This window comes from Hippocampus comes, unplaced genomic scaffold (assembly GCF_001891065.2).
Source record: "Hippocampus comes isolate QL1 unplaced genomic scaffold, H_comes_QL1_v1.1 scaffold51, whole genome shotgun sequence".
Taxonomy (NCBI): domain Eukaryota; kingdom Metazoa; phylum Chordata; class Actinopteri; order Syngnathiformes; family Syngnathidae; genus Hippocampus; species Hippocampus comes.
This window is the reverse complement of record NW_017805497.1, coordinates 2,317,189-2,336,352: the sequence shown is the minus strand read 5'-3', so window position 1 is coordinate 2,336,352 and position 19,164 is coordinate 2,317,189. Positions and strand designations below refer to the sequence as shown.

At 40.2% G+C, this 19,164-nt stretch overlaps 2 protein-coding genes across 3 annotated transcripts in view; both read right to left on the bottom strand.

The window, feature by feature from the left end:
* The window catches only part of helz (helicase with zinc finger), a 41,075-nt gene extending 29,094 nt beyond the window's left edge, over positions 1–11,981 (bottom strand). Inside the window, exons 1-10 of one of the 2 annotated variants that reach the window (XM_019876526.1) lie at positions 11,911–11,955; positions 10,925–11,043; positions 6,751–6,981; positions 5,180–5,216; positions 4,223–4,347; positions 3,316–3,372; positions 2,982–3,033; positions 2,818–2,893; positions 2,232–2,430; positions 897–1,004 (exon numbers count right to left, since the gene is read on the bottom strand). In XM_019876526.1, the coding sequence (XP_019732085.1) occupies positions 897–1,004; positions 2,232–2,430; positions 2,818–2,893; positions 2,982–3,033; positions 3,316–3,372; positions 4,223–4,347; positions 5,180–5,216; positions 6,751–6,963 (867 nt within the window). In that variant the 5' untranslated portion in view covers positions 6,964–6,981; positions 10,925–11,043; positions 11,911–11,955. Of the gene's footprint in view, positions 1–896; positions 1,005–2,231; positions 2,431–2,817; positions 2,894–2,981; positions 3,034–3,315; positions 3,373–4,222; positions 4,348–5,179; positions 5,217–6,750; positions 6,982–10,924; positions 11,044–11,910 lie in introns of both variants that reach the window. The other variant, XM_019876525.1, reaches the window with a different exon arrangement.
* Positions 11,982–12,736: 755 nt separating this feature from the next.
* Positions 12,737–18,837, bottom strand: psmd12 (proteasome 26S subunit, non-ATPase 12). Its single transcript, XM_019876529.1, has 11 exons — positions 18,632–18,837; positions 18,187–18,246; positions 17,868–17,996; positions 17,633–17,740; positions 16,274–16,378; positions 15,982–16,131; positions 15,594–15,728; positions 15,389–15,501; positions 13,819–13,993; positions 13,410–13,487; positions 12,737–13,306 (listed from the first exon to the last, which is right to left on the bottom strand). The coding sequence occupies exons 1-11, from the start codon at positions 18,737–18,739 to the stop codon at positions 13,097–13,099; spliced, it is 1,371 nt and encodes a 456-aa protein (XP_019732088.1). The 5' UTR covers positions 18,740–18,837; the 3' UTR covers positions 12,737–13,096.
* Between the last annotated feature and the right edge of the window lie 327 nt (positions 18,838–19,164).

Below are 19,164 nucleotides of genomic sequence, written 5' to 3'. Positions count from 1 at the left end.
GGGCATGTGTATGCTCACTGCACTTGAGCAGGTGTGTTCACAGAAATAAAGCCACAACAAAATGTTTTGGTTCTTTGCTTTGGAGTAATGAATAATGATTCCACTGTTACTTAGTAGATCAGAAAGTCTTTGCAATTGGGTGGAAACCTTGTATGTCTGTTTTTAACCAAAATCGACTAAAGCTAGACAAACCTTTTTTGAATATTTGTCGACTAAAACAATCATGAATAGGAATGACTAAAACGTGACTAAAACTAATAAGCCTTTTTCCCAAAAGACTGAAGACTAAATCCAAAATGGCTGCCAAAAACAACACAGATTAAGAATTCATGGAATCTATTGCAAATTCAGCCATTGCTGATGATGTTGATTCGGTCTTAACTACAGTTATCTACTGGTATTTGTGGAGAATAGTGACGGAGCCCTGCTGTAAACAGCATTAAAAAAGTAGCAAACTGTCAGCCCAAATCATGATCTCGAAACAACCTAATATCATTCCAATGTATCGGTGCTCCAATTGATTGGCTATTGATCATGACTGGCTAATTCCTTTGAAAAAGTACATGATCAGCATATCTCAATCAATACTTTTTATGGCTGGTCACAAAAATCGATCACCTGCAGCTCATTATTTGCATCCTACAAGCAACCAGATACCAGCCTGTGTGCAGTCTAGCTTCCCCTTAACAGTGCACATTATAGACCACATTGCTAGTTGAATTTGTGCGTTTTCTGCACTGTCAATTATGTCCTGTTTTTGTGTAATGAAGGGATAGAAATTTGAAAACTTGAATGTTTTTTTTTTAATTCAGGAAAATTAGTTAAATGCTCAGCCATAGTAATTAGGGTGCTGATCCATATTAGAATGGTTGCCAACAAATCATTTTTTTCCCTACCTTGCAGAGCAGTGAGAAGGTCCAAGATTGGAAAGATTTTTTGGTGGTAACGGTAAGAGAGAGACTTGTGCTGGTTTCAACGTTGACTCCTTCTAAACAGTCACTTAGCTGGAAAGAGGAAAATAGGTGAAATAACAACAGAATTTGAAAACCCTAACAATAAGAATTATTACTTCTATAGATCAAATAATGCAGACTTCGGAAAAATTATTCTCTGACATCCACTTTGGGAATTAAAATCGAAAGGGATTAAAAGTGCTTTATACCACCTGTAGTAAGACTTATTTCTAATGCATGTTTGATACGTGTTACAGACGCTCCCCAGCTAACGAACGAGATACGTTCCAAAGGATCGTTCGTAAGCTGAATTCGTTCGTAAGTTGCCTCAGTGCTATATTTTGTATGGAATGTATGTTTAAGGCTTATATAAGTATGTTTAAGGTTTATCTAAGTGTAATAAAATGAAGTTTAACTTACTTTTGGAAGATGTACTCGAAGGCTTAAGGAGATGATGGAGGGGGAGGAGAAGGAAGAGGAAGATTTTATATCATGGGGCCGAGAGGGTCTTCGTCGCCGCTGGAATGGGCTTCAAGAGTTACTTCCTCCTCCGTAACATCAATGAAGGAAGAAGTTGAGGGTCCAGGAGAAGATGATGAGGGTTGACGAGTATCTTCCTTGGAGGGCGTAGTAGAAACTGGCCGAAAGAAGCGATCTAACGACGATTGCACAGTTTTCTTCTTTTTCTCATCATAAATGATGCAGTAGCACTGTATGGCATCATTCATTTGATTTGCAACCTTTGTGCAACGTTCAATATTTGGGTCTTGCTGCTCGAAGAGTGCGATGGCTTTATCTATGAGCGAAAACCCCTCGGCCAAGAGTTCCGTCTCAAACTTCTTCATGGGGACAGGCGTTTCCTCCTCCTCCTCCTCTCACAGCGCCTCAGGTCGGTATTAGCGGCGGAAAGAAGTACTACAGTACTCGGAAAAAGGCGCGCAATACAAAATCTAACTTACAGCATCTCTGTCCGAGAACATTTTTCGACATACCTGTACCCGCAAAAATGTTCGTATGGACCGTTGTTCGTAACACGAATGTTCGTAAATCGGGGAGCGCCTGTATTTATTGCACGAAGGCGAGGGTCAACCTATGGCCTGTGGTCAGTTTGCAACAATTGCGAACATGCTATGTACTATAAGCAGTGTAACAGATTTAAATCAGGTGTGTAGCTATTCACTATAAAAGATAGATGCATATATTATGCACCTTCACTAGAAACAGTACACTGTGTATAAAGGACAGTATCTGGTGTTTTCTATCAAGCGAGTCACATACCACTTTCTCTGGGGAGAGAGAGTTCATCCACTTCTCTATTAGTGTCTCCATGTAATTTTCAGTGAAGTGTTTGCTTTCCTGCTGTTGCTTCAGACGGATGAGGCGCGACGCATAGCGTTTCTGCCATTCCATCAGCTCCTCCTGCGAGTGTGCTGACGTACACTGGGCCCCGTACCGACACAGACCCTGCTCTAAGTACCTAAAGGAGAGGTGAAGAGTGTGGTTGGATGCTAGGTTTTTTTTCCCTTCAATTACACCAGCTTTGCCTGTGAAACTATACAATTAAAGGCAGTATGAAGACAAAGTCTGCCTTTCATGTCTCTTTCCTATACTGGTCCAGCATGACATATTTAAATGCTACCAGAGAGCAAATGAACAACAGTATAGTGGAATTTAAAGACCAATTTACAGACATTGTAACCCCAGCGACTTGTGTGCTATTCATATCGAGTTGATGATTCTTGACATTACAACAGGTTTTTTATTCACAGGTAAGTGGTAAATATAACATTGCTCTGACATTTTAAAACTCCTCATCCAACCTCAATACATTCACAACTTCAAACCCCTGCTTTTTTTTGTTCACCTTTTACAGAGAGTGTACTCCTCACTGCTGGTGACTCCTCGAGGTGGGGGCCTAAACTGCCAGCCGTCTTGGACCTCTGTCAGTGCACATAAAGTCAAATGGTCACCGAGGCTGAACGAAAACCTTTTAGGACACCTCAAAGTGCGGTGCAACTTTTTGCCTACCCTCCTCCTGGTCATCCGTGTATTCTGGTGCCATCGCACTCTTCTTTATAGCCTGACAAGACAAAAAGGATGGGGAGGTGGACACGGGAGAAAATTATTGTGTCATGGCTCTTAATACAGTATAACCAAACAAGCAGTCTGACCACTGCAATTACAAGAGTATTACATATTATTTCCAAAACAGCAACAAACTAGACTGAGGGAGAAAAAATAGTGACAACTATGCCATTATGAGTCCAGCTTGAAGCATTTAGTAATTAAAGTCTGGCAAAGGGCATGCACAAAAAAAGGACGGTAACTATGCCAATGTGGTGTATGGCGACTTGATACTGACCTCTATTTCTGAAAACAGAATTTTTAATCTGGATATGTCTTTTGCAACAATGCCATTCTGCAGAAAAAAAAAGATGAAGACAATTTCATTACAACAATGATTTGTAACATGAAGGATTTAAGGACGTTTTGGTTTGGAGTGGAGGGAAAAATTGATTTTCATGACAGCAATCATCAGATGCTTTAATATTTACATGAGTTCATGACAGTATGAGATGAAATAAAAATGTCAACATGAATCAGAATATGATATGACATCATTCACTACTGCCCAAAGGCAATCGACAGATTCCGACACCTCAATTATTTTCCACGTAGAATGAAAGCACGTCATGACACTAAGCATTACTGTGAAACGAGCAGGATGAACGCTACCTCTTGCTGGCAAATATTATTGTGGCTAAAAGCAGGTGGAATTTGCTTCTTAACACATATTCTACTGTTTAGACGATTGCATTAGAATTTGCATTTGAATGAGATGCTCCATTACTTTAGCATTAGCGCTAGCATTGTTTTAAAAACGAAACACGTTCTGTATTCAAACATACAATGTGAGTAGTTCTTTTTGTTGGACGTTTAGTGGACGTTTAGTTTTATAGTCAACTCCAACCATCCAACTGTCAACCATCTTAAAGCACAGTCAGGGACAGCAGAATCACACAGACTACATTTTGCTACACAAGCAGCATGTGCATTAAGGGCACAACATCAGGAACTTGTAAATGCATTGCACCGTGCTGCACATTTATCTTTTTTCTTCGATTTTAATATTTGAAAGATCGAGAGCAGCCAAATTCTAAATTATGGCTTTAATTTCGATAAATTGTCCAGCCCAAATTTGCAGTACATTTTTATCCTGACCGAAGGTGGCTCTGCACATACAAGTAAATACTGTCCATTCAACATACCATTGGCTCTCCAAACAAAGCTTTAGAAAGGATGCTGGCCACATCCTGCAGGCTGCCATCCAACTGCATGGAGCCCAAGATGGCCTGGAGCAAACCGTCTCCCCCCGCCCTATCTTCTGCCAGGACTAGGTGAGAAAGAAGAGGAAGAACATAGGGCCAAGTCACTAATAAAAGCGTACAATGTTCATACTCTGCACACAAGTTAGGTATATGTGCAAAATCACAGCCATATTTATGACCCGTGCAACTTTTCTTTATGCACTTCGTCGCAACTTGTAAAGATTTCCCCAAAATGACATTGTGTCAAATTGCAAAGTCAACCAGACTTAAATAATAGAATGGCCACTTCAACCTGAGTACAACACACAGAGAGTTTAGAAAATCAGATTAAGGGTTCGGGAGAACCTGAGCTTTTGGGGGGCAAGGTTCGTGTGTGGGGAATGCTTTAGTGTTATATTGCCTATCAACAATCTGGTCAAAGAGTGCCTTCAGACTAAAGTCAAACAGGATTCTTAACCATCCATCCATCCATCCATTTTCCAAACCGGTTTATCTTCACTAGGGTAGCGGGGGGTGCTGGAGCCAATCCCAGCTGTTTTTGGGCAGTAGACAGGGGACAGCCTGAACCAGTTGCCAGCCAATTGCAAGTCACACAGAGACAAATAACCATCCGCGCTCACACTCACACCTAGAGACAATTTAGAGTGTTCAATCAGCCTGCCATGCATGTTTTTGGAATGTGGGAGGAACCCGAACTACCCGGAGAAAACCCACACAGGCACAGGGAGAACATGCAAACTCCACACAGGAAGGCCAGAGTCGGGATTGAGCACACAACCTCAGACAACTGTGAGGTTGATGCGCTAACCACTCGGCCATCCCTATTGTGAAATTAATCAAATCTTGATCTCGGAATCCTGACAGTTTTATATTAAAAGGTAAACATGTAATGCTTACCATGTTTGCAGTCTTGATCTGCTTCATCATATTTTTTCTGTTGGGAAAGAAAGAAGAAATTTGAACAACAGCCACAACAAAGAAGAAATTGAAAAACAGCGACAACAAATATACTTTAGACATCCCGGGGTCAAACCTTCACAGAATTTCAGGGAATCACTATCTAGACGTCACAATGGAGTAGCTACCACTATCATTATAAATCTTAAGTAGTTTCCATAATTGTATAGCATGTAATTTTACTGCTCTGAGAACATTGAGGGACAAATGTTTATTCCTCTCATTTAACCTTCTCTTGTTGCTTCAGGGTGAAACAGTGATTTAAAAACATTATCTTCATTTATTGTCTTTTTTTAATCCGATCCATCCATTTTCAACAGCGCTTGTCCACAGGTTTAGGGTAGAGATAAAGTCAATCCCAGCTGAATTTGGACGCGTCATACACCAAGGACATAAACAAATCACAATGGTCGGTGACGGACTTGTCGTGTGATGTCTTGCCCAGTCCAAGACAAATGATATTTTTCTGGTTGTCTGACAGTGCAACAAAAAAAGTCATGCAGTGAGACAAGGACCTTAGCTGAGCAGTGAGCTCAAATTCTGAGCCGCTGCCTCAGCTCAGCAATGTATTGGCAATTTTGGCCACACTAGAATAACTTGTAATTGCTTAACACAAAATAACTGTAAAGCACTGGTTTGGAGAAGACCGTGTCATGTTAGACCCATGAGAGCTGGTTGTGGGTCTCACAGCACAAGAATACAGCGGCTGACTGACCTTATAACCGTGTGGCACAGCGGGCGACTGATGTAATTATTAAACGACAAAACAAATTGATAATGAAATTAGTTGTCAACACTTAATTATCAATTTTTATCGATTTGTTGTTGCAATGCTTATAAACGTGTCGGTTTTGACATAACTCCACCAAAGTATATTCCATATCTGTGTGTTTGGCGTGCCGGACGTCCGGGCCTCACGTAGTTTCAAGAAGCGTTTTCTGTAAAGTGTTCTGCAATATATCTCCTACCCTACAATTCCCTTTCTTCAGCTCCGCAATTAGAACATGTTTGTTGTTCATCAAGTATCATGAGGCCGTCGTGAGTGGATTTGTTCCGAACAGTTCAGGGAGAGAAACAAGTAAACAATCGTAAATAGAAACAAAAAGATGGTACAAGGTGGTTTCCCTGCTAGTTAGAAGTATGGGTATTTTCCAAGGCGAGTCTTTTTCCCCACACAGCTATCTTTACAACTCTCACGTATCTTCAGAGACAGTCAGTCAGCACATATATTACAGTAATGTGCATGTTTGTTTTCTTTTGTTTGTTTTAGGAGGAAGCTGGAGTATCCAGAGAAAACGAACAAGGAGAACATTCAAACTCCACACAAGTGGCCCTGAGCAGATTCAAAGCCAGAAATTTTCAAATGCGTGGCAAATAGTATTCCACTCTGCTGTCCAAGGATTAATGATAAATGAAAAGATATTTTGCTTTAAAAAAAAGCTAAAAAGTGTTCATTCAGGGACACAATTTCTACAGTGTATGACAAAGCATTGGACCGGTACTATACTCACCAACTGAAGAAACGCAGCGATGCGATAAAGCAGGGCGCGGCTGCGGAGGCTTCCGCAAGGCGGGTTCGCTGAGAGCTGGATGCCTGTGGATTGGACTTGGGGAGCAAGGACCGCCAAGGTGTCCGTGCTGTGACTGACTACCGCCTCATACTCCCGCCTTACTAACGATCTGCTGGCTTCTTCACATGATTTCTCCGCTCTCCTGTCCGCCATGACTCAGGGACAAAACTTCTGAGAGTGGGGGGAAAAAAATAACAATTAAAATCAAATCGACAACAGCAAACGTGTGCGGATCTATAGAGGCATATAATGATGAATACCATTCACATTTAAACCGGTCAGTTCCGATTCCCGGTACCTGGGAATCAAATCTAGTACAACGTACTGAAATTGGTATCTTTTGTGGTATTCATGCTAATAAATGTGAATGTCACTTTTTTAACATTTATTTTTCAGTACATGAACACTGGAAAATTAAACATGTTGCATTTAAAACAAATGAGCCAAAGAGGACGGCGCAAAAATAAAGATAACATTTTTAAATGAATAATGTATAAATAATATGAAAAAACTTCATATTACAAAATGTAAAATTCTTTGCAATGAACACAAGAACCGGTGCACATCACCGGCCACTGTCCGGCTTTCCGCACCCAACTTTCTCTGGAAAGTATACTGAAAAATGACAATGCAGGAGGCTGTAATAGATCATGGTTGACCTTCTTATTCTACACTGTTAACATCCATTCTTCAATTTTCTGATCCACTTATCCTCACAAGGGTGATGGGGCATGCTGGAGCCTATCCCAGCTGTCTTCGGGCAGGAGGCAGGGGACACCCTGAACCGGTTGCTAGTCAATCGCAGGGCACACAGAGACGAACAACCATCCGCGCTCACACTCACACCGAGGGACCATTTAGAGTGTTCCATTAATCTACCACGCATGTTTTTGGAATGTGGGAGGATACTGGAGTACCCAGAGAAAACCCACGCAGGCACGGGGAGAACATGCACACAGTAAGGCAAGAGCTGGAATCGAACCCTGTACCTCTGCACTGTGAGGCCGACATACTAACCACTTGGGTGGGCTGCCACACTTATAGCATTCAGGACAATTATGGACACAAGTCAGGACACTTTGCATGATGGAAGAGGAACTAAGTAGACCAGAAGTGCATGAAACATCTGAATATTTTCATTAATGTGGGATCAATTGAGATTGCTGGTAAAGAAATCTTAAAATTAGCTTTATGAACCAGTTGTATTATATATTTTTTCTCTTCTTCGTCTGTCTTCCATATTAAAGTAAAATTGATAATTTGTGAAATCCTTAACTGAATCAAAAATCAAAGTGAATCGTGAATCAAATCGGCCCCTTGCAAAGCAAATCAAATGGATTTTGGAAATCTGAATTGATACCCAACCCTACTGTTACATGATGATTATATAAGAGCAGCTGCTTGCTGGTGCAATATGCCATGATTGGTATACTGATTAGTCAGTACCTAATTTGTTGTTTGTGGCAGCCCTCATTGAGACAATTATTACTCTGGGTTTTCATGCACATATTTTTATTTGAATTTCCAAGAATTTCGACAATAAGCCCGAGTGCAAACTCAAAAAATTTGACAAAAGGCCTAAAATTCACTAAATTGGTTTTACACTTTGATGGGGCGAATTTTTGAGCACATCGATAAAAGGAAAATAAGAATTTTGGCTATGGAAACAGGTTTTGCAAATAAATCTTGACAGGTCCGGATACCATGTCACACGTTCAGTCACAAAAAAAAGTAAGGTACGTTTGGGGGTGACGAAGAAATTGAAATATTTCTGGATTTAATAAAAGAAGCATTCATTGACGCAGGAACGTGCCTGCGGAGAACCATGCATAGGTCTTCTTATCTCTGACAATATTCACAACATTAACAGTCTTCTCTGCCATCACCTTTTTATGTCTCGGTATGCTTTAACCACGAAAGCAACATTTTGTTAGTCAAGAGAGTCGCTCTTATGACGTCATCTCAAGGCACTGGCAGTCTCCTCTAATCTCAAAAGTCACAAAACAAGAACAAATAGGAATGGGCAATGGTCGTTTATTCGTTTTGTGCGATTTCACTAAATTTGCTTCAAAGTTTGGCAACATTGGATGGAAACACCATTATTAGTGTGGTTATTATCATGTCGCTAACCGAACAATGTAAAGCAAATGTTATTACCACTTTCTGGTGTGCTGAAACTACAAACAACCATAGTTATGGTGTTGACAACAAATGAAGTTGAAGACTATTTCTCTCCCAAAGGGAGCGTTACATTGATTTAGTTCACATGAAATATTCAGAAGTAAATGTTCAGTTTTGCAGATTTACCATATTTTGTGGCAGCTGCATGCGACATCAATTTCTACATTGACGTTCTGGCTTACTTCAATTAGTAAATCAATCTAGCCCAGGGGTGGGCAAACTTTTTGGCTCGGGCGCCACATTGATTTCAAAATTTGACAGGTGGACCGGGTCAGCACAAGATACAGTACATATAAAAAACTGTATATGTTGACAGTCCATACCAAACATCAACAGAACAAAAGCATTAAAGTATTACCATACTTTTTTTTCATGAGAACAGTGAAACAACTGTGGTATATGTCCTGGATGAACGTCCAAGTATGTTAACAACATACATGTGTGACAACACAAGCAACAAAGTGCATCGATATATTGCCCAAAAACTGCAGCATACAGTACAGGTATATGACAAAATATAACAAAGTTAGGACTATTTGCTGCAAAATGAGACGAGTAAAAGACCTGGTGGCTTTCTTTCCCCTCACTCACTGTCTCGAACTTGACCTCCACTCGATCACCACACAAGACAGCGTTGCTCAGCTGATGTCGTGCAACCAACTTTTGAACCCAGCCACACGACGCTTCGAAGTCTTAAGACGCCCATAGCGCTATGGGACTTGATTGCTCTCTTATTAGCGGTCCAGTTTGCGGAAAGTTTTTGGCACGATAATAGTCAAACCATTCCAGGAAACGTTTCTTTACTCGACTGTCCGTCGAGCCGCATGCAATTCACTCTGAGCATGGAAACACCTAGAATCGGACTGAGCAAGAATCGCTTCCTCGTTTTTCAAAGTCTCGTAGATTTGAGTCTATCAGACTCCAAGCGTCTCCTGAATGTTTCGTACTTTGTAACCCGCTTCGTTTAATTAGATACACTTCACTTTCGCGGCCATGACTGTTCCTCTTCCTTTAGATACCATGATCTACAGGACGTAAACATGTTCGCAATTCCAGTAAAACTCACTGCAATAAAGAGTCACTTGCATGTCGTCGTTTTGAATCCAATGATTGAAAATAGCGGCGCGGACACACTTATTCCGTCGTATCGAGCGGAGTTACTTGAGTTAGCGCTACTGCGGGCTTCCGTATCGTCTCCCTCTCCCTCCCTGTGCTCTGCAACTTCAAGTAACTCCGCCACCTGGCGTTGAAATGACTGTCATTACAAGTCAAAATGAAATGAATACAATCATTTACATTGAACCTTAATTGTGTACTGTACCAACCTTCGGCGGGCCGGATTAAAAAGACCAACGGGCCGTATCCGGCCCACGGGCCGTAATTTGCCCTCTGGCTATATGGGGATAAAGAGTTATACTGGATATCAAAGAAGCCAACTTTGAATATGGCAGCCTTTTACAGAAGCGCCGCTTAGATTTCTCTTTCATTTCTACTTTTCACCCTTTTTGTCATTTTAAAGTTAATTGTGCATCATATGATGTCATATAAACCTTTTGTGGAGTGTGTTTGGCATTTCTGGCCGGGACAATCGTGTCGAATATTGGCGCTTTGTGTTTTGCGCCTTCATGGGCAGTATGTTTGCAAAGGCCCCATTTTTTTTTTTTGTTGTGTTGTGAGTATCAGCATGACTGTATCGTCTGCGTTGGTATGACTGCTAAGAGCAGGACCGAAAGGCTCTTCACTTACCCAAAAGTAGAGTTGAATGCCTCAAAGATCATATATGGAGACAGATGAAAATTGGCATTAAAAAAGTAAAATCAAGCGAGAGACGACAAAATGAGGTAGCAGAATTGAACCAATCTTTCTGTATTATTATCACTTGCCAATGGATGAACTATCGGCTGTTCGAAAACTAGTCGTAGGTGTTGTTTACTTTCAATCTTAGTTTGAAGCAAAATTGAGTGACATCCTGTGCACTGTGATCGCAACATCTAGGATCCAGGCACCCTCATCCCAGTCAATGGAGACTTCTCTGCTAACAGCTTTGAACATCTGTATTTCCATTGGAGAAGATTTTGCTTGGCTATTTATGATTGTTATACTTCTCTTTTATATATGTAGCTTTTGTGTTTCGTGTATTACAGGTGCGTTTGTTATGAAGGGTTATATAAACAAATTTCAGTTGAGATCATGATGCTTTCAAGATGCCACAACAAATATTTTGGTGGGATTCAGTGGGAGAATTACAATGTTTTTGTGAGACACCCACTTCCACAGGGGATTAAAAAATGGTAGAAGTAATGGACAAGTGAGTTGGATAATAAAATTATGATCATCATCATCATCATAATAAAAGTAATAATATCCAATTTGCTATAATGATGCAACGTCTTTTTAGAACCAGCCGACATATTTGATCTAATTGAGAAGACCAGTAGAACGTTTATCCTTAGAAGCTGTCGTGTGAGGGCTCACTTTTCTCTTTGGCGAGGCAAACTTGTTTTGACTATGACAAACGGTGACGTTTCAAAGCCTCGAAAATGTCTCCACTGCACCGCGTTTCCACAGGCACAACTCCAATGCCGTTAACAAGGAACGCAGCGCTTGCAGTTTGCTCGCTTTTCGGAACGTGCATCTTCGCAGCACAAACCTTGAAAGCTCGAATAAAGCGTAGAAGGCTGCTGGGTTAACGTTAGCAAGCTAGGTTGGCTAGGTGGGCTCGCCGTAACAAAACGGGTTCGGGCCTGTGATTCCGCTACGGTATACTGGCGCATATAATTCATATGACATCGACCTGTTGCCAACGCATAAAATACAAACATGCGCTATTTTCCTATTGCTGCGCATTAGCATATATTGACACCAGCCTCAAAATAAAGCAGAAAATGAAAGGTTTGAAAATGGGAAGTCAACACTTACCTAGCTTTACTTCTACGCCATCTTGGATCCACTTGTCAGACTCGCGCAAAGGATCATGGGATGAAACGATCTGAAGGTTGAAGGGGGTGCGTACGCGTTTTGTTCTGTGACATTCATTTGTTCAAAAAGTCCCAAGTGCTCCTGTGGGATTTGCCTCCCGGTCGGGGGAAAAAAACTCGAAAATATCAACAGTTTGCATTTGAAATATTTGGTTATAGGAAAGTAAAAATAAGCCTGGGTAGGTAGGTTGACAGTAATATTGAGGGGGGCAAATACATTTCTGTATATTCCATTTATCCATCATGTCCTATTAGGTCACAGGTTAGCTGTAACCTATTCCAGCTGCCATTGAGCATGAGACGGTATACAACCAGGGCATATTTCATATTCAATAGCGCTGGTTCTCATAATTTGCTCCAAATTAGTCATTCTCAACCACTGTGCTGCAGCAGAGATCTGTGAGAGAACACCAGGTGACACAAGAAATTCTCCAATTTCATTTAATTGGGACAAAAAGCATAGCATACAACACATTTCTAACTCTCTCTGCATTCATACATCACTGCCAGTGACATAATGTGACAAGCAGAACAATTAAATGCTCTTCCCGTTCACGCTAGTAGGTATAAAAGACTGGCTGTCATTCAGACAACAGAATTGTGTTGGATTTCAAACTCAAAGCAAATTTGCGAGTTAAGTGAGACAAGATTATCATTTCAGGTACTTTTTGCAACATTTTGCTAATGTAAAAGATGTGCCCTGGTTCAAAGGTTGGGAAACATTGCTCTCAATGAACAAACAAACATGTTTTTGGATCAAACTGGAATATTCATGAAAGTTCCATTTATTATGTAGTTAGTAGCTTGCTTGTTAGTATTGTAATGATTGTCATTAAATACGATATCACTCATTTGTTACACAAATGTGAGTTTATTTTTCTTAGGTTGTATTTTTTGTCAACAAGTAAATAAATGGTCAAGTCTCTAACAATTCAAGATGAAGTTACTGGTTAGCAAGAAAGCGTGACAGGAACACAACGGTCCATCTGTTTTTAATGGACAAAACTCTACACAGCTGTGTTTGTACTGCAGATCTTTTGTTGACCAACATACTGTATATTCAAATACAATTGAGCAGAAGGAGGGAAAACACAACAAATTAAAACCACAACAAAAACTACAATGTTTCACTGCAGGTTGTGGATCATTTCCTCCTTCGCAATGAGATGTGTTGTCTTGTTGACCAGCGACATGAGGGAGTTGAGTTTTTGTGACCAGTCATTGAGGAGGTCGTTGGGATCTTTGGGCCTCTGGAAGTTGATGATTCCGGCCAGGCGGTCCACTTTGGCGTAGATGGTCTTGTTCACAACGAGGCTGGAGAGAAACTCCTCAGATTCCTGAAGAATATAACATGTCACGTTTTTCCTCACAGCATTTTCAAACTTGGGCGGACATGTTTGCAGCCCCAACAGACGCCCTCCCCCGTTAATCAGTCCTTACGTCGATGGAGAGGTCAAGGAGCCCAGCCATCCTCTTCATTGTGATTCTGGTGTAATATTTGGCCATTATTCTTATGTTCTGTGGAAATGAAGAACCATTTGTTGTACACTGTAATCAACAAATACGTATTTTCTAATGATGTAATTGAAACTCTGCTTTGTTGCTTATTTGGAGAACTCTGTGACAAAGAGTAAAAAACAACCGGTAAGGAATACTTCAAAATTGATGTTGTAATAATTTTAAGTGCGTTTTAAGACGTTTATATCTTATTAACAGTTCTGGTTGGGTCTGGTATCTATTTCTCCAGGTTTCACTGTATTTAAAGGCTAATGCTTTGTGTGTATTGCTAAAACAATGAATGCCAATGTCAGAGATTCAACCACCGTCTGTCACCAAATCTCAAACTTACATGCTCCACCACTCTGTTCTTCAAATCCTTCCACCGTTTCTCCCCGTCCTCAGAATACAAAAAGACATCTGTGGCGGGGCTCCCGGGTGAGCCCTCTCGTAGCTCCTTCCCATAATCCTCCACAAGGGCAGCCCAGCGCATGAGCTCCATAGTGGTGAATTGCTTTAGAAGCTCCCTGGGGATTAATCACAAGTAAATGGACCACTGATATCACATTGTACTACTGAGGACATACGCAAATATTCAAAGTAGGGCTGTCACAACTGAATGATTTTAGAGTTGATTATTCCATCTTTTATTTCATCGATTAATGGAATAAAAATTCCTTTTGCATTGAAATGTATTGCAAAATATTTTTTTCAGTTTACTGTTTACTAACCGCTGATTGTTGTATATTTGGTATTGTGTAAGGATGAAAAAATAAATCACAATTAAGTAAGGGGAGCCTTCTTGGGCACTGGTTAATGTGAATGGCTGCTAATACATTAAATTGATTTTTTCCCCCTGCAAATTGATTATGATTCACTCAGGTACTGCTTTGATTTGTAACATGTCAGAAATTTGGGAAAAAATGTTGATTCATTGCTTTCCAAAGGAAAAGTATACGTTTGAAAATGTCTTATTTTGACTAAGCAAAAACAATAATCCGTCTACTTTTATGAAAGACGACAGAAATCAGCAAATATTTTCTTCTTGAGGCTGAAATCGGAGGATCTTGACTATTTTAAGTTAAACAGTGGCTCTAACGATTCATTGATTATGAAATACTTGTCAATGAATTTGATGGTTGATTAACCGATTAATTGTGATACCTCTAATCCACCCTCCCATGAAGGCCTGATTGGTGGTTTGCTGCTGGGATGGTTGTTGTTCTGGTTCTCTTCTTTATCCAGAGAAATATTTGCGTTTTAACAAAGTGATCATCAGCTTCTTGGTCACGTCAATGAGAACATTTCTCCACCAAGTGCTAAATTTAGACGGGCGGACAGCTCTAGCAAGTGTCCTTGTGGTTCCCAACGTCTTCCATTTACAGAAAATGGGAGGCCACTGTACTCGTTGAAACTTTCAAAGGAGCAGATTTATTTCTATACCCTTCCCCAGACCTATGCCCCAACACAATCCTGCCTCGGAGGTCTACAGACAATTATCTTAGACTTACTGCTTGGTTTGTGCTTTGACATACACTATCAGTTGTGGGACATTACATAAAAAAGTATCTCCCTGTCTAAATCCTTTCCAAACAACTTAATTTGCCATAGCGAAATTAACTTGCAGGAACACCTCAAGGACGATCAGGATAAACTGGATTCACCGAAGCGTGGTTTGAGCTTCGCGGTAAAGGCTATGAATACTTAGGTACAGCAACTTTAGTTTCTTATTCTTCAGAAATTTGCAAAAAAAAAAAAAATAATAATAATTTTCATGTTGTTATTAAGGGGCATTATATGTAAAATGTTTCGGAAAAAAAAAGAATTGATTCCATTTTAGAATACAACTGTCACATAAAATGTGGAAAAAATGAAGTGCTCTGAATACTTTGTAGACGCAGTGTATAAATCAGGGAACTTACTTGTACTTGGGAATCTCTTCCAATTTCTTATCTGCACTGATTCTGTGTACGAGGTCAGACTGTTCATTGTCATATGGGGCGAGAATCACATACAGCACGACACTCTTCAGGGCCTGAAACACACATTCACATTTTGTGCAGACGTTTGTTCATGAGAATGGATCAGTCATAAGGAGCAAATACATTTCATGTAGTGCAGCTGTACCTGCTGCCACTTGCTGCTGTCTTCCAAGATGCACGGGGTATCATAAATGGCCCGATAGTGTTTGCAGATAGACAAATAGGACCCTTCATGCTGGTCCACCTGAATCATTAGGTTGTAGTACTTCAGCTTCAGTTCCTAAATTGTTCAAACAAAAGATATTTTTCCGTTAAACCCTCATCCATACATTTTGTCAAGCACATTTTCTCATTGGGGATGGAATTCAGATAGAGCTGATCCCAGATGACTGAGCAATCGTTAAGTCAATTCCATTGAATCAAACTCTTCTTAAAACACGCAAACAAACAAAAAACACACACACCATACATCATTCTTTCTACTGGACAAAATATACTACTTTGTTAAATCTCTTATTGTGTCAGTGTCTTACCTCACTGCCCTCCTCTTGGAAGAATTTGGTGTTGATCTTCTTGCTAATGATCTGTGTGCGAATGTAATCCTTGACAGCAACACAAAGCCTCATCTGTTCCAAGATGAACTCCACCTTTTCTTTTTTCTCCATCGAGCCATACGTTTCAACCTGGGTTTAAAAAAAAAAAAAAAAAAAAAAAAAACACACACTGATGAGGCCCAGAAGTGGTTCATTATTTTGTTTGCAGGAGGACCAAAATAAATTTGGCAACTATCACCATAGTAGCACAATCCCATTTTTTGTCTCTTACCTGCAGCTCCTGAAGAATGGATGCCGCCTCTTTCACGTCTCCACTTTGTTCCTTGATATTAGCCAAGGTCTTTGTGAGCCTGGCACGCTCAATCTCTACATAGATCTGGGAGGGGGACATTTCAAAATTTATCAGAAGATGCCCACTCTTCACCAATATTATACAAAAACATCTGACATTTTCAAAGATGTCAGAGTAGACCAGTGAAACTGTCCGAGTTCATGCTTATATTGATTCTTCATTTCAGTAATGGTTTACACAGAGCCTTCCATTCAAATTAGAATGAAATCAAATGACCAAATGAAATTAAAAATTTTGTTTTCGTGTGATATGATCTATTACAACCTACCATTTACATGCGCCACTACATTTATCAGAACAGCCGTTTTACACCCATGTAATATCTGGAGACCGATGTAAACATCACGTAATTTATCACGATAGTTCATTTGTCAAGTTAACGCAGTAGCTGTGATTATTTCAACATTTTTTATTAAAGGAACAGCTTGATTAAAAAAAAAAAAAAAAAAGTTAAAAGTAGTTCAAAACAAGTTTTCCGTTGCAGACTAGCTCTGGTAGGATGCTAACGCTTTTAAGTGCGTCATCGATGACGTCAATACGCATTTATGTCAAGACAGAGCATACGCAGACCAGATGCAGAATCAATTCCTTTACTGGGACGCTACCATGTAACTAACTGTGTTCTGCATTGCTTGGGGTGGAACAAAACATGTTTACTGTGTTTAAGGGAATTAAAAGTTTTTAAAAATCCAACTGAGATACCTTTCTTTGAAAATATCCTGTGTTATTACCTAGAGAGCCACAGTGAATAAAGTGAGGCAGCCAATATACAGCAGGTACTTTTTTTTTTTTTTATCTCCTCTTTAAACTGGTAAGGCTTTGAATCAGGTGAGCTTTGTAAACCGGAAATTATGTACATTTTTAACATTTATTTATATGGAAAGATTTTAAACAAATCATGTTACAGACGGGCTTCCGCGGCTGACGTGCTGTGCACCAGTCTGGTGCCACAGAGTTGGAGCGCTTGCGGTCAATTCCCCCAACCCTAAAAGAGCTGTATTTAATTTTTTTTTTTAATTAGGGTATCTTGTGATTTTTGCTTCCTAAAATTCATGATACAAGACTAGTACTGGGACTTGGTGCAACTCTTGTGTGGTCTATATATAATATGTATTTTACAAATGAAGAAACAAATAAAAGACAATTACCGGTACCAATAATTTCAAGTCATGTTCATGGAAAATACTATACAGGATATATCATTATATTAACCCGGCCTTTCAAGTCTCTCACATCTGATGGACTACGATGCAAATGAGTATTTGACACGTAGCAAACCTTTCCAGCAGTCACTGTGCGAAGTGTGTCAATTAGCCGCAACTTGATGGTCAAATCCGTCACAGAATCGACATACTTGTAACATTCTTGGACCATTTTTGCAACAGCCTAAGAAGAGAAACAGCACATTGTGAGCACTAAACAATGTCTGGGAATAATTTTGAAATCTTTAGAGAAAAAACATTATTGAATGACTAACTGGTAGAAACAGACTGATGGGAAAATAATGTCTGACCTGCTTCAGCTGACTCCTCCTTTTGGAAAGGAGCATAATGTTTTCATTTAGGGCATCCCAGTCTTTAGCTGCATAACACATCTGGACCACAGCCACAAGGATTCTCGACGTGGACACCATGTCAGACGCCTTTATAGGAAATTGTTTAGGGGTGGGGGGTTGGGGCAACAATTGACATTTCATCAGCGATCAGCACCAAAACACCCAATCAAGTAGAAAAAATATCTGTAACTAAATGTATCCCAAACCCCTCCATTTATATAACAAGTGCTATACAGAGATTGTGAACAGTAAAAATACAGTTAACCATCAGACTTACCGTTCTAGTTTGCTTCTCTAATGACAACAAGCTTTCAACTGCTTCTTGCAGCTTGCCTTCCTGGTGAAGAAAACATACATACTTTACACCACACGCTTCCACACTTTTAACATTTGCCACACTTGAAGCATTTGCACAGGCATGAGCTTTTATGCAGGTAAATACGATTGTTGGAAACCGGGACGATGTTGAGCAATGCACGGACGGCTAGGTCTGTTAGCATGCTAGTAGATTTCATTTTACAAACTCACTGAAGGCACAGAGATAGAAACTGAAGGATGTTAGGAAATTTGACATTTTAAGAACTATAACCTTTTTGTTTCAACGTATTTGTCTCGGTTTGTAGGGTAGTATTTTTCAGGCGTGTAACATGATCTCAAATGCTATAAGTCTAGTTCTTGGCACCATGACTCAGCCGGCGGTGGCCTCTTTCACGACCACTTACTTTAGCCATTTTCTCGCATTCAGGGAGACGTTGATCCACAGTTGAGCTGTAGTCGATCTCCATCTTTACAATCTTTCCATCGGATCTTTCCGATCGTTCCTCTGCCATGTTTGCGACGTCTCGTCAAAGATAACGTACAATGCGTGTTCTGTTCGCCAGGCTACTACAAGTATTTCGCCTGTCAATTGAACGCAACTGGAAATTGACCAATCAGTTACGAGCGTGTTAAAGGTGTTCAGCACGCCTGAAGGACCGTGAAAGGACCCGCTATGGTGCCTTGCTATCATGCCTGCTGTGATGTTAGTCAGCCATACCAATAAAAAGTTTTTCTGTGTACTTATGAGTGCAAAAGATTTTCACGACAAATAGGCTGACTAATAATTAGGCCGTGTTCAGACATTCGCGATGACGGCCATGTCCTACATTGAGAGTGAGTGTTTTCGGAGAGGCATAGTGCACTCAGTCGTGGTGTGCGTCGGTGTAAATATCGATACCGTTACCTTACAATAAGGTAGATGCATCATCGTATTTAC